Genomic DNA, 16,496 nt, shown 5'->3' on the forward strand with positions numbered 1-16,496 from the left:
GCGAAACAGGCTGCCTCAGGTATTATAAATTTATCAAACACATAATGAGATCAGCTGGCTTTTAAACAGACATTGATAGAGTTTCTCACAGCTTTAGCTACAAGAAGGCATAATCATATTAAACAGAACATACAGGATACAGGGGTTTTCAAGATTTCCACAGTCTTCTGAGAAGGTCCAGAGAAGTCATAAGCTATACAGTCTCAAGAAAGAAAATGCATGCGAGGCAAATGGATTAAAATCAATACTTTTTTCTTTGTTTTTCTTTTTTTTTATGTACTCTCTGTATTCATATTGGTTTTTATCTTAAAACATTTTATATCATTTTTTAAGAGAAGTTAAATAACTTGAATATAAAAGTTTGACAATTGGGAAGTGGTATAACCATCAAGTAAATTTAATAATTCATTTCTTTAACCTTAATACAACCCTAGTGCCATTTTACAACTTACACGGTTGTACTTTATTTTACAGTACGTGTACTAACATGTACTTAAAGTGTACTTACAGTGTATTTATCTAAGAAAGTTCTGGTAATACAAGGTAACTACATGGGGTAGGGTTAGGTTTAGGGGTAGGTTCAGGGTTAGTACCTAGTTATTACATAGTTATTGTAAGTACTATAATAAGTACATAGTATGTACATGAGGAACAGGACTGTAAAATAAAGTGCTACCTTTTTGTCTGCATGTTTTTGTAGACAATTTGTTTTCAAAGGTTAATAACCAATGAATTATCAGTATTACTAAAGTTATTTTTTCCCCCTAAGAAAGATAATGTAAAACTACTTAATATGGTTTTCATTTCAAGGGAATCTTCTTTTAATTAAACAAAAAATGAGTGTCTCATCACTGACTCATTTGTGACACGGGCAAGAGCTAATCTAAATGGGCTCTGTCATTAAATATACACGGCACATTGACTTAATTGATTTCTGTTCATACCTCATGTAGTCCAAACATTTCAGAAACACTGAATTTTTATTCAACACACAAAGCATGTACTACACCCACTTAAAACTCTGCCAAGAAACTTGCCCTTTGAAATCCATTCATCACAACAGCAACTAGCTGGAGATGAAACAGTGAAACACTGTGAGAAAATATTACTTCAAAGTATTAATCTTTGAGAAACAGCACTATATATTATAGTTTGCTTCAGAGCTAATCACAAATAATTAAAATACAAAACAAAATGTTGATGCTGTTGATGCTATTTGTCATTCTCAAAGACGTAAGAAATGGGAAAAACAGTAACATAAATCAACAAAAAACAATGAACTTACAGACATGGGGGAAAATACCCTGAAAGACAATATCACATAACTTTTACAAAGTACAAAGTAGCACTGAACTGAGTACTGATTAATGTATAAATCACATTTATATTTAGATAATGGCCACTGAAAAGGACAAATTAATACAAAAACAAATGGCCTAACCTTACAATCAATGGTTATGCAAAAGTGCTTTCTCATGCAAACACACACACACACACACACACACACACCCACACCCACACACACATACACTCAAACACACACACAGTCTTATATTTTCTCTCCCTCATTTAAGGCTATGGTGGCCATGGTGTATTGGGATGTTTTAGCCAATACACTGCATTTTAACAACCTGTTTCCTTATCACTTAATTGTGTTTCAAATGGAATGAACTGAAAGTCCCACAATCCTCTCTGCTGCAGAAAACCAGTACCGTTTTCTTTTTATCTCGGGTGTACTCTATTGTTTTGTAGTTGTTGTCTGTTTGGTACATTTGGCTGTTAGTGTGCTTTATTTAGAAACATGTATCTATTACAAAAAAAAGTACTGATTTATTTTTTTCCCCTATTATGATATTTACATTTAGAGATTTATCATAGAATTTCAGTATAGAATAGAAGAACTATTGTATTTACAAAGCTGTTCAAACATAACTCCAAAGACAGTACATATATTTAATATAAAATCTCACAATGTTTTGCTTAAATTACACAGATCACAAAGCACTCCCAAGACATACGCCACACATTTCTGTATCTATATTTCAGAAGGGAACTAACCAAGGATAATTACTCATAAAGAAAAATCTACAGCGGACAAACTTTGACACACTGCACAATTATCAGTCCGTTTACATCTGCCACAGAAGACAGCAGAAGCATGTTCGAAAATTCTGAACAAGGTCAGAAAGTGTGACGTCTTATTTAACCAACCAGCCAAACATCAAAAGTGGCATTTAGATTGCACTGCACTTTACGTCCAGCTTTAAAAGAGATGAATTTCTGAATGGAGGTCTTTGTTATTTGCTTGATTATCTAAAGCTATTTCCATGTAATTCTTTGCTTTTCTGTTATTTGTTTATTCAGGTGGCTTTCATTTCAATCATTTTCTATTTCTTACTTTGTTGTGTTCTGTCCGAAATCAAACCCCCTTTGAATATATGAATGGTTGTCTTGGAAACAAGTTCCATATCCTCTGTTGCAGCGATTTGAAATGAATGGCCGGACTTATGTCATCTGTCGTGTACCCAAGCAAAACAAAGCTGCAAGAACCAACTCAACTGTTCTCTCACTTTTGGCAGATGTCACTGACACCAAGAGAAATGACAGCAACTGCTCAGCAGACAGGTTGTGTGTCTGAGTGAGAAATAACCATTTCTGTTTATCCCCAAGACTCTAGTTTGATATAGCCTAGGTCTGTCACATACCCAGGTGGTCCTTTAGAGGAAATGGAGAGAGGGAAAACTGATCGATGAAATGACAAATTGCAAGAAGGGAGTGATAATAAAGAGAGAAGCAGACAGAAATAAAAGCAGTAAGAAGGGCAGGCATGTGTGAGCACTGAAGTATTTGTTCACTGTATATTCTGGGGGGCACGTAAACAAATTATGAAGCTGTGAATTCTGATGCTGACCCCCAAATTCATGGAGGAGGTGGGAAGCAAGGTGTAACATAGAGAGAGAGAGATGGCTTCTTTTATGAATAATTTCATGCCATTTTCATATGTATGTAGGTAAATAAAGGAACACATTTAGGTAAATTGGTTCTGACCTGCATTCTAATGCTGATGAATCCAGATAATTCAAATAAAAGGGTGTTTAGCAACCTTACAGTTTTCCTTTTCTACATAATTCTAGTAAAGTGTAAAGCATAAAATGTGTCTGAAACACGAAATGTGCTGTGATTGGTTAACTGGGCTGGTGTGTGTTGTGATTGGCAGCACTCAGCGCCTGGATCGGCCCATGTGAGCCCATGTGAGCTTCAGTGTAATTATTGCATCAAAATCAAATCAATTTAAGTGCAATTTAAATCCGGATGATTGTAACCACTCTAAGTTCATCTGCCTTGGGAAAGCTAGTGTGTCTCTGACATAGTGATAATACTTGTTGCCTTCTCTAGTGCATCTCAACCAGGTCTCGTCCCATTCGTTGACATTTGTGATATCACAAATGCTGGAAAAGATGCGTTGTAGTCCAAATGAGTCATTTGCTGTAGTTTTTGAAAAGTAGTTTTAATTTTTGTTAAATAAAATATCTTCTTTTGAAGTGGACTTTGAACTTTTTAACTGCAGATCTTTTTCAGGCTCAAACAGCAACATTATAGAAAAAGCATAATAGGGCCCCTTTAAGTGACAAAAATGTTTTTAAGGGTTATAGTTTTCATTTCAGTTTTAGTTTGTAGTTAACTGTAATAACCCTGCTGCCAGTACTTGTATAAAAAATGGGCATTCATGCATTTTTACAATCCAGTGGATAACAAGATGAACCAAGTATAAGCACACAAACATCTCATGTGCGCTCCATCCTTTTGAGGATGAATTTTTAAACGCTTGGTTTCGTTGTGCAGATCCAGCTTTCATGTTTAGCATGAACCACTGAATAAATTATTTTCAGCACAAACAAGAGCTTAGCTCTCTTTTCATATATTCAGTGAGGGTTCGTTGGGGCAAGGCAAGAAGCCGAATATCCCAGGTGTGTCATCAGCTTCAGCAATAAGGAAGAAATCGATTAGAGCAATTGCAATTTGAGATAGACCGAATGTTGTTGTTTTTTTGTGTGTGTGTGTGTGTGTGTGTTTTAGTGAGAATGTGTATTAGAACATTAGTGCTTCCAAAGCAATCACATCAAACTTCCCTCTACAGTTTATTATTTTCCATTTAAATCATTATCTCCAGTGCCAGGGCATTACAATTCTAACCTGTCATGCAGCTTGGCAGTTTTAACCATGGCATCACTTCAACTGGGGTGAAGATTTCCAAGAGACTGTTGATTCTGTTGACGACTGAATTGTCTTGCCCACCTGATACATCTTCATGTAGGATAACTTGTAGTACATGTGCATCAGAAAAGAAGGAGACCAAATTAAACATTGTCTCCAACAAAACCATCTGATATTGTTATTATCAGAATAAACAATAGAAGGACTCTCAGTTGTGCCATTTAAGCAAAGCTCATTAAGACAAAGATCCCATCATAAAACAAAACAGAGAACAAAAACAGACGATACATCACAACACTCAAAATAGACAAGAAAATGTACCATTTTGTAGCCGAAAAAACTGCTATCTACTAGATTAGTCTTTTGTTTGAACATGCAACATGCAATATTTGGCTCTATAACATCAAAGATACAAGAATATTTCTATGAACACTTCCCATGCATAAGATCATCCTTGAAAAGTCTTATACAATAAAAAATATAGCTACATCTTTGCATGTCCCGTGCACCACACCTTTTGATTGTATCACAATAATGCTATTTGCACAACTATAGAAAGACCATTTACCACTTACACACCAACTTTGGGCAGTAAGACCAGACAAATGAGGTATTCTTTTCCAAATATAAATGAACACTGACACATTGAACAAAGCATACTGACACCATGAAAATGAAGAACACATCTGGTGATCTGAACTCAGTACATGACACAAGCACACAGCTCATGGATCAAATTGTAGACTCCTGCAATGTTAATGTTAACACGGTCCTACCGTGCTAACGGTGGTATAACTGAACTTTGATATGGACGCCCCTGTGACTCCAGTGATCTCGTCATCACCTTCCCTCCTCTTTCTCTGTGTGTGGCATGGGCGCCTGCAACACCCAAATGTGGCCAAGAGTGCCTTCCGGAAACGGGTGTTCATGAAGCAGTAGATAATGGGGTTGACACAGGCTGAGGTATAGGATAGAAGCTGAATGAAGGAGATGGGAGCTCCAGAAAGTGCGCGCTGTGCTGACTTTTGGTCAAAAGCCTTCCAGGTGTTGGCAGAGTATAGAGGCATCCAGCATACGAAGAACATAGCTACTATAATGATCAGCATTCGGATCACTCGTTTTTTGGCAATGAGCTTTGCCTCTGAGGTGTTGCTCCGTGGACGGTCTGTCTTGACGGTGCCAGAGGTGGTCAGAGCAGAAAGTTCCATAGCGGGGGGCTTCTTTGGGACTTGGATATAACATCCATCACTCTCATCATGGCCAGAAGACAGTGCGCCATTCAACCCATTCTTTACACCTGCACATAAATTAAGTTAAGAGATGAAGGTGTACTGCCAATTGGTCCTGTTTGTTGCAAAATCATATTTGTGTTATGTCTGTTTAGTTGCAATAAAAACATATATGAAACCTATAAGAAATAAAAAATGATTTCATTCAGGCATACAAATGAAACCATTTTTGCACTAAATGCCTGGCTTGGCGCCAGCCTGGTTGGACTTAAAGTATTTTACGATACCCATGCGAGCCTCAAAGGAGACCTGAAACCCCCCCCAAATTCTTTAACACACACACACACAAAAAGAAACCTTTCTTAAAGTTCCTTACTTTTGTAAGTCCTTATTAATATGTATTTTGAATGTTTGTGTATTGCATAAAAATGGTTAATCCTGGGTAAATGGTTAAAGTGCTGACTTATAAGTGGAAATGTTTGATTTCATTCTAACTCTTTCTCAAATAGTCTTGTTAATGTAACCCCCAGTCCTTTCCAGCTCATAAAACTTTATGACCCCACGGGGCAATAGGACAGGAGAGAAGCCAAGTCACTGGTACCTTTTTCTCAATGTATCCTAAACTATTACCTCAGACGTAGTCTAAAAGTATATAGTATTGTTTTGTTGGTGCTTTGAGATGTTTCCCATATAAATTGGGACTATCTGCCATTTATTAGCGTGTGTTAATCTTTAAATGTGTGTAATTCTGCATTTGAATGTAACTTTGTGTTTCTATCAGTTATATATATGTACTGTTTGGTGTTCTTGTAATCGTCATGCTTTAACAGACCCACTTATCTAAAGCAAAGTAGTGAAAAATTTATTATTCTGGAATTACAAACTAAAGAAGCTAGAAAGCTAGAATATCCCTGATGAAATCTGACAATCCCTAAATCATTAGGGTGGGTGTCTCCACAGAGACAAAGGAACTTTTCCCTCCGCTTCAGATCGCTGACGTTCATTGGTTGGTCACGCGAAAAGAGGCGTGAACCATCCCAAGCCATAAGAATCGACCGAACAAGGTCCGCCTCTCTCTTCTTCTCGTTCTTCGTTCTCTGACACGCTGCTCTCCTGTGCGACCCTCGTCGCTCCCGCGAGGCCTTGGGCCGCGCTCAGATCGCCCCCCCCCCCCCAGTTTACTGTCTGTATTGTCGTACTCATATTTACTCTGTGTGATTTGTAGTTTCGATGTATTATTAGTCAATTATTAAAACCCATAAATTCATGATTCTTGTCTCCCGTCACTGAGATGTCTGATCTTTAGCTACAAGCTTTAAATTTAGAAACTAAATTTATCATAAGGATAGGATAATGTTTTCATGGCCAGAGAATATTTTTCCTTGAATTATAAGAAGTGATAACTTTATTGAAAATTGATAGGTCAATCTGATTTGCAGTAATTTACAGTAAGAGATATCACAATAATTGATATGAAGAATGGAATATTGACATATTAATGAATAAGTTACAGTGCCCTGTAATTAGTTATTGGTATAGACAATTGAGCTATTTTTCATAATCAATACAATTTATTGTAACTGTCATATGAGATATAAATATTAATCATATTCCTGATTAATTATTCAAATTCCCTATATATCATTTGAGTTAATTATTCTGTACAACTCATTGTTGCTACACTAGTCACTGTTATTTATATAGTGCTTTTTACAATAAATATTGTGTCAAAGCAAATTTACAATATTAAACAGGGAAATAGTGTCAAAATAGTGTGCCATTCTCCTCTGGCAAGACGAAACCAGCAGTTTCTAATGTCTAATGTTGCTAATGCAACAAAGTTAGATTGTGCAGAGGACTCAAAGAGAAAGGAAGGCGTTTTAAGTGACTTTGATTCTGGCATGGCTGTTGGTGCCAGGTGGGCTGGACTGAGTATATCAGAAACTGCTGATCTACTGTACTACGATCTTCACACACAACCATCTTTAGGTTTTACAGAGAAATGTCCAAAAGAAAGAAAATATACAGTGAGCGGCAGTTCTCTGGGCAAGAGATCATGGGAAAATGGCCAGACTTCTTTGAACTGAGGCAACAGTAATTTATTACAACTAAGGTATGCAGAAGAGCATCTCTAAACACATAAAACATCGAAGCAGATGGGCTACAGAAACAGACTACACAGGGTGTCACACCTGCTGGCTAAGAACCCGAAGTTACAATTGCCAAAGTCTAACTAAAATTGGACAATACAAGACTGGATGCATGTTGCCTGGTCTGATGCGTCTCGATTTCTGCTACAACATTTGGATGGTAGGCTCAGAATGTGGTGTAAAAAATATGAAAGAATGGATCCATCCTTGCTTTGTATCAACAGTTCAGGCAAGTCAGTACCATCTGAGCATTGTTTAAATGCCACAGCCTACCTGAGTATTGTTGCTGGCCATGTCCTTCCCTTTATGACCACAGTGTACCCATCATTTTATCACTACTTACAGCAGAATAATATGCCATGTCACAAAGCTCAAATAATCTCAAACTGGTTTCTTGAAAATGACATTGAGTTCGCTATACAAAATTTGCCTCCACAGTCACCAGATCTCAATCCAGTTGAGCACCTTTGCAATAGGGTGGATCGGGAATGTCGCAACTTGGATGTGCAACTGACAAATCTGCAGCAACTACAGTACATGACCAAAATCTCTGAGGAATGTTTTTCAGCACACAGTTGAAGGCAAAGGAGGTCCTGTGATAAAGTGGTTGATGAGTGTATCTAAGCTATACATGCATGTTTATGTATGCATAATACATTTTTGGACATACAAGTATATGTCATGTATATTTATTACAAAAAAATGGTAACACTTTAGTATAGGGACCAGTTCTTATCATTGCATATTAGCATAACATGTTGGCTGTTTATGAGTACTTATAAAGCATATATTCTGCATGACAGTATTCTACAACCCTTATCCTACCCAATAACTAAACTTAACAACTACCTTACTATTAATAAGAAGCAAATTAGTAGGTTATTCAGGCAAAAGTTTTAAAAAGTTTTTTTATAGTGAAAATTAGTGAGAAACTTAAAACAAAGTGTGACCCTAAAAACATATATAAACATACAGATTTTTGTATATACCGGTATGTTGTTTTAATAACGTTGCGTAGAAAAATAAAATATACAAACTTCTGAGCTGCAGGTTTGCAGTGACGCTTGAAAGTAGAGTTTACAGTAAATTTTGATACTGTTATTACTGATTTACTAAACTTAGAAATCCTAGAGCATGAGATCAATGCAATGTCCAAAGACACAGCGTGGTTGAATGCAGATGGCATAAAGTGGGTTCAGCAGAGCACAACAACATAAGAAGGATGCATCCGCTCATTTTTATAGAAAGTATTTTGTAACTCTCTGCAAGCACCCAATATAAGAGAGTTGCATAGTAGTGCAAATAACAACCTGTATAACCAGTATGTTGTTTAAAGGGGTCATATGAAGCTTTTTTTAAAGATCATTATTTTGTGTACTAGGTATAACAGAATATGTGGACATGATTTAATGTTCAAAAAACACATTATTTTTCAAATACTGTACATTATTGTAGATCCTCTATACCCCGCCTCTCTCAAACGTGTCATTTTCTACAAAGTCCCTCGTTCCGACAAGCGCAGTCTGCTGTTATTGACCAGCTGACCCAGTGCATTGTGATTGCCCAAACACCGCAAGGACTTTTGGGAAATGTAACACCCCTTTAAATAATAACAAGCTTCATCTTTCAAAATAAATGTAAAGACAGTTAATAATGTCCTTAGTTTTCCATGATTGCCCTTGATTAAAGCCTTCGGTTTACCCGCGCTCATAACACTAGCACAGAATCAGTTCAGAAACAATCACCAAAAGAATACGTTCAGTTCAGACGCTCTGTGTGTCGGTATGCTTCACGCTGAATCACACATGCGCAGTATCATCAGCTCCTCGGTTCACGAATCGGACGCGTTTGACAGAAACGGTTCTTGACTCATGAACGAGTCATTATCTGGCTCGGCTCGGTGTTCATCTTCAGTTCTCTCTTCACATCAGTTCAGTCAGTGTACTGTTTGAGTGCATGCATTACTCCAGGATATTGGTTTGTCTGAACTCAGAGAGAGTGTCAGCCACATTAAAAAAGTTAACATCTTAAGTCATTTGTGGATTAATGCGTATTAGAGATGCGAACCGTTTAAAACGATTCAGTTAGATTTGGTGAACTGAATGATTCTTTCACGAACCGGATATCCAGACTGCTTTGTTTTGAACTCTCTCACACAACAGACACGAAAGAGAAGACAATGCTGAATAAAGTCGCAGTTTTTGCTATTTTTGGACCAAAATGTATTTTCGATGCTTCAAAAAATTCTAACCAACGCTCTGATGTCACATGGACTACTTTGATGATGTTTTTCTTACCTTTCTGGACATGGACAGTATACCGTACACAGCTTCAATGGAGGGACTGAGAGCTCTCTGACTAAATCTAAAATATCTTAGACTGTGTTCCAAAGATAAACGGAGGTTTTACGGGTTTGGAACGGCATGAGGGTTATTAATTACATAATTTTGCTATCTGGGTGAACTAACTAGTGATCAACCGATATTGATTTTTTATAACCGATACCGATACCGATTATTTGCATGTTTATGTACCCGATAACCAATATGCAGAACCGATATTTATTTACTGTTATACTTCTGTTTCTGACAATTATTACAACACAAATGAGCTGAAAAAAAAACATTTTATTTATAACAATCACTCCCTCCTTGCATACAAAAAAAAAAAACTTTATATTTATACACCAATAAATAGAGGGGTCTGAGTCCAAAAAATTTAAGTGCACTGTTACTAAGTGTCTTTGTTTTAAAATAAAATCTTTGATGAGGTAAAAAAATAAAAACGGGTAAAAAAATAAAGCACAAAAATGATTCTAACATATTGGTGGGGGCGGGAGGGCTATTTAGGAGTGCATAGCTATTTAGTAGTGTAACTTAATACTCCCAGTTAAGCAGAACTAGGTTTTAGTGTAGAAAACAGAGTCTTTCAGCATTCTGCCCTGTAAGCCTGCTTCCTTCAAAAATTTCATGCAGTGGCCGTGCATGAGGCTTCCTGATCATCAACCCAGTCAGGTGCTGAGCAATATGAACAAACTTTTATCCCGAGACTATATAAAATTAAACAGCACTTGTCAGTTGGCATTTTATGATCTAGATTCAATCTAATGTTAGATCATGAAATGCCAACTGACAAAGTGCTGTTTGACTATAATTTAATCAACCGCGATCACGGATGGAGATAATAAATAACTAATTTCCACAAAGCGGTATATGTATATGTGTATTAGCGAAATATTTGTTATGTAGTAAATGATAATATAATCTAGTGTGTTTAAACAAGATAATCTTGTCAAAAGTTTCATTCAGTGGCATTGCTTGAGGCTTCCTGATCATCAACCCAGGTGCTGAGCAATATGAACGAACTTTTTTTCCCGAGACTATATAAAGTTAAACAGCACTTGTCAGTTGGCATTTTATGATCTAAATTTAATCTAATGTTTAATCATGAAATGCCAACTGACAAAGTGCTGTTTGACTATAACTTAATCAACCGCGATCGCGCATGGAGATAATAAATAATTAATTTCCACAAAGCGGTAGGCTATATTTATATGTGTATTAGCGAAATAATTATGTAGTAAAAGAAAATATAATCTAGGATGTTTAAACAAGATAATCTTGTCAAAAGTTTCATTCAGTGGCCGTGCTTAAGCCTCCAGATCATCCGTCAGTTGCTAAGCCATATGAACGAACTTTCTCTTCTAGACTAATGGTGAGCAAAAACAACAGATAGAGAATTAAATTCAACACTTTTATTTTCAACATGCACTCATTCATGTCTGTTTTATTTAATTAATGTAAAGATACGTCTTTATTGGGGCAGGACATGACGAACACTACGTGACTCAATGAGTTCGTCTCAATTGTTTAGAAACAAGCTGCATAAATTAACTATATCAGGAATTTATGTCTCAGATCTCATTTGTGCATGTCTGTTATGTTAAATAAAGTTGATTAATTAAAGCAAACCAAGTAGAACATATACTTTACCTGTGCACTGAGTTGTTGTTGACTGATCTCCTCAGACGCCCGGGCTGCAATGGCGGAAATCTCAAAACGGCCACAAGATGGCGCCGTAAATCGGCGAATCCGATATTACAAAACCGATACCCGATTATAGAAAAATCTTTAAATATCGGGAAAAATATCGGTAAACAGATACATCGGTCGATCACTAGAACTAACCCTTTAAAATGAGTTGCTGTTCTGTTGTAAGTAATTTTACGGATTTCTAAAAATGCATCTACTTTCAGAAGGCCAAATAGTGCTTTCACTTTCACATAGATACACACAGCATCTCCCTGACATGGCTGCTTCAACACTAACTGCGGTTACCGAAACCATGCCTTCTTTCTTTGCGTGGCATTATGCAAATATTTCCACAAAGTGATATAGACATGTGGGGGTGTGTTTGAATGAATACTTTTAGGGGAGCGTTGCAGAGTCTTAACTTTGATAAAGAATAACTCTTTGGGTTTGAGACTTTAGTCTTTGCAACTTTACAGATCTTCTTCATTCACCAAGAGCTTGTAACACTCTAAAAAGAAATCGCATCATATGACCCCTTTAAATATGTAAGACCTTCTGCGCTCCCTACTCTCATTTCACAAAAAACAGTAACTTCACTATTTACTCTCTTTGTCTTTTTCCAGCCTAATTTAATTGATCATAGCAATGGTACAAGGCAGGTACAAATAGTACTTTTTTAAAGAATACTTCTAATAAGTGGTACCTGTGGATGTCTTTAACTTGTCAGAAGTACCTCTTTCCACATCACTGAAGTTGTCTAAAGCTTGTCCCTTAAAGAACTTACATCAAGCACATTAGTGCACAAACAGCCTTAATGCCCATAGAGGTACCCAGCATGACCTTAGTGCATTCATGCCTTGTCATAGGAAACATGGGTCAAGCAGCCTCTCTCACAAATGGAGAGAGAAGGGAAAAGAGTGTTGAGCATTTAAGATTGGGCAAAAAATAAATTAACGCCTCACTTGCAACACTTACATAAAAAAAGTTTCTAAAAAAAAAAAAAAATCAGAATTAGTGCTATCTTTTAGAAGTTTTCCAGATACTAATCCAGTTGAGTCCAGTTTATCAAAGTAAACAGGCATGCTTTGAGGGCTAACTGATATTGTGGTGTAAGGGCTTTAAAAAATGGTTCCTACCACTAGAGTCTTTCTTCTGCTCCAGTTCAAACTGAATCCCTCTGTAAAGTTCTCTGGATATGAGACCGTAGGCAATTATCATCACCACACCTGGGATGAAGAACAGAATGGAGAGCAACAAGACGTACCTAACAGAGAGAAAGAAAAAAATATCTTTCAATGAAAAGGTAGAGTATATAGATGATGAAACCAAAGGACTGCAATATCAGTCAATATATCAGTCAATATCAATCAATATGTGTTTTGGTGTATTGATTGAAGAAGATCTAAAGTTCAGTTGAAATTCAGGGGTTGAAATTCAGAGGTTCTCTAATCTTATAGTTCTGTATCAACAATTGATATTCATACTTCCTCTGAGGTTATTGTCACTAAAGTTGTTAACTGAAATAGAAGATGGTTTCAGTTACCTGGATGAGCAGTACGATATACAATTATCACAGTTACAGAATATAAAAAAAAATCTAATTTTTTTGATAACCTGCAACCATGGTGATGTGCAGTACAACAGCATTATAGTATAGTTTAACTAGCATTTGCAGTCTGTTCAAATGATCTGCAACAAACAACACAAGCTTTAGATTTAGTCCCACAGTATTTAAAACGATGTGGTCAGATTGTCAGCTCTGACATACAATGGGACAAAGCAATAATTGAATGTCAAACTTTAAATAAAAAAGCTCTACCCCATAATATGATGTCATTTTATAATATTCAAATGACAGCGTGGGAGTGTTCCCTGAAAGCATCTCCGGTAGTCCGTTCCTCTGATCTTTTTCATCTATCAGACAGCTTTGTGCATAAAGCTTCTTTCCATTCTGCACTTATCTGATATCAAAGACACTTTTCTCTCCTCTTGTTTCCTGTGTGGCTTTCAAATTCATTACGAGCTCCAGCACAAAGGCAATAAAAGCAACACTAATCCAACCAAGGAAGTGGATGTAAGAGATGAGGGTGTGATATTGGGAAGCACCTTTTTATGCAAAACAAATTTATAATGTGTGATATTTAATACCTGTGTGTTGCTGGACGTTTTCCAACTGGTGGGTTGTTGTTGTTTTTTTGTTTTTGTTGTAGTTGTTTTTTGTACCCCAAATTGTGTGGCATGCCCCATGTTGCATTAGGTGATACACTATCTAAAATCAACTGGAGTATGTCTAATTTAATCATTCCTGCTAAAATGTCAAAAAATAATAATAATAAATAAAAATATGCCATTTTGAGATTTATTAGTGCATCAAGGGCACTTTGCCTGTTTCTACATTATGAAAGTCACAAATCCGAGCCCCCTGGAGCTCAACAGCCCTCTGAGCCAGTGTCTGACCATGACTTGATCCAGCAGGCTGTGATTTGTGTGAAGCTCTTGTTGACTGATATGATGCATCTGACATGAATGTCTGAACCGAGAGAGTTTGTGAATACTATAGAGGTTTGGACCTCAGCGTCACAGTTCATTAACAAGATTTAATTGCTCTTGTTATGCATTTTGAACTCATTTAGAGCTGAGTCCTGACAGTAGGTCACCTGCTTACAGACCAGCTTAAACCACCATGAATTACCAGGCTCTGACTTATGCCAGTTAGTCCTATTTTGATGCTTCTACACCCTTGTTAATCAGATATCATTTGATACTGATTTTAGGAATAAATTATAAGTAGTGGTAGGTTTTGGGGTAGGGATTGGGTTAAGTCTATATTTTTGGACAGTAATGTTGATCAAGGAACATGTCTCTTGGCAAAATCACGGCAACCCTACACATATATACACATTAAATAGATGGAATAAACTGTTTTCTTTGAGTCATTAGTTTCCAAGTTGGAACATGTTAGTGAGAAAACATGGCAGGCACAATGGTGGCAGCTGATGGTAAATGTTTTACACACACACACACACACACACACACACACACACACACACACACACACACACACACACATATATATATATATATATATATATATATATATATATATATATATTAGATTAATTAATTTTTTGTAGATAATGTACATCACCATTCAGTGCTGACCAAATTTAGTAGAATTAAACTGATGTCTTAACTGCAACCTTCCAACTTGTAACTACGAACATCCAAGATGGGGTCAAATACATCATGCTTTCCTGTAGAATTTAGCTTCATCCTTAATTAAATATCCCTGAAACCAGTAAATAAATGTCTTCAGGAGCACTAGAAGCTTCTGAGCAGGTGTATTGGAGCAGGTTGGAGCTAAATTCTGCAGGAAAGGAGCCCTCCACGAGCAGGACTGAAATAAACAGTATTTAATTAGCAACCAGAGGCTGTGACACACCAGCCCAGCAGCTGGCCATCGCTGAGTGTCTGTCAGCTTAGTTTTTGTGATGTGTTCCATGCCATCGACAGTCAGTGGGAAAAGTCACTCTGATTGGCTGCTCATCTTAGCAGTACATGAGAAGAAAACCTAAAGCAACCAAAGCGGGCAAATGACAAAGTCAAGTGAACATACACAGAAGCTCTTCTAATTGTGTGTCATTTTACCTGAGCGTAACCAATACTATAACAAATATTTTCATAATGACATGGTGTCTAGAATGAAGAAAGTGATTAACATGATTCAAAAAAATTTGAATGATTCCATTCAAAATGGTACACAAATACATTGTTCACAGTTTGTATATCAACAATCCTTGTTTAGCTCTTTTTGAATGACAAATATAGACTACTACTGCCTGCTGGTATAGCAAGTTATTTCCTCTCACGCAGACATAGATTGTACAGTCTAGCTGGCCTTTGGCTGCAGTCTTCACAGTCAGTGTCACTGGTTTAGTGTGTCATGGCTTTAGTATTAGTATAATAGTAAAATAATAATGTAATAATAGTAACTCACCAAGTCTGTTCCACCTGGCTGATGGGCCAGTCAAGCCTGCACATGTGAGCTGTGATGTTGTTTGGCTTGTTGAATGGCACCAGTATACTAAACACAGGATAGGGCACCATGATACACACAGATAGTACCCATGTGGCAGCGATGACCTTATAGGCATGAGAACGGGTCTGCCATGCTCTGGACTTCAGCGGGTTGCAAATGGCACTGTATCTTTCAATGGCAATGGCCACCAGACTGAAGGTGGAGATGCTGACAGATATACCTGTGAAGAGAATGCATAGACAAGGGAACTACATTAATATTTTAAATGTAATTGATAAAAATTAGAATTATTAATATAAAAACTAAATTAATCTAGATACAAATATAATGAATGATATTTAAATATATTTAAAACAATGTAAAAACAATGTTTATTAATATTTGTGTATAATCTACGAAAAAAAAAGGTTCAAAAGCTGTCAGTGGGTGGTTCCCATTCAGAAGGCACTAATATGTACACTTCGAGTACTAATATGTATCTTTAAGGTATTGGGACACACCTTTTCATTATTGAATATAGGTGCTTCAGAGAGACCCATTGCCACAGGTGTAAAATCAAGCACCTAGCCATGCAATCTGCATTTGCTAAATAAATGAATAGGGTAATTATGTAAAGTCATAAAGCGGGTCATATACCAGTCATATAAGTCTACATAAGATATAAATATAGAAGTAAAAAAAAATAATCTCTTGATAAAATGGAATGGTAGTATTAACTTTCAGTTCTACCCCTTATCAGTCTGTTTTGTTATGTATTTATATCATGTATTTACCATGCATTTCTTGGGACTGTATATTTTATGATTATGCTGCTACGAATAAGGGTTCTTCT

General features: G+C 36.6%; 1 protein-coding gene across 1 annotated transcript in view; it reads right to left on the reverse strand.

Moving 5' to 3' along the window:
• Positions 1-578: 578 nt before the first annotated feature.
• cckbra (cholecystokinin B receptor a) overlaps positions 579-16,496 on the reverse strand; it is a 36,093-nt gene continuing 20,175 nt past the window's right edge. The window contains exons 3-6 of the mRNA XM_026204331.1: positions 15,623-15,884; positions 12,762-12,889; positions 4,992-5,512; positions 579-4,320 (exon numbers count right to left, since the gene is read on the reverse strand). Coding sequence (XP_026060116.1) covers positions 4,228-4,320; positions 4,992-5,512; positions 12,762-12,889; positions 15,623-15,884 — 1,004 coding nt within the window. The 3' untranslated portion in view covers positions 579-4,227. The remainder of the gene's footprint in view (positions 4,321-4,991; positions 5,513-12,761; positions 12,890-15,622; positions 15,885-16,496) is intronic.

Source organism: Carassius auratus, chromosome 26 (genome assembly GCF_003368295.1).
Source record: "Carassius auratus strain Wakin chromosome 26, ASM336829v1, whole genome shotgun sequence".
Classification (NCBI taxonomy): domain Eukaryota; kingdom Metazoa; phylum Chordata; class Actinopteri; order Cypriniformes; family Cyprinidae; genus Carassius; species Carassius auratus.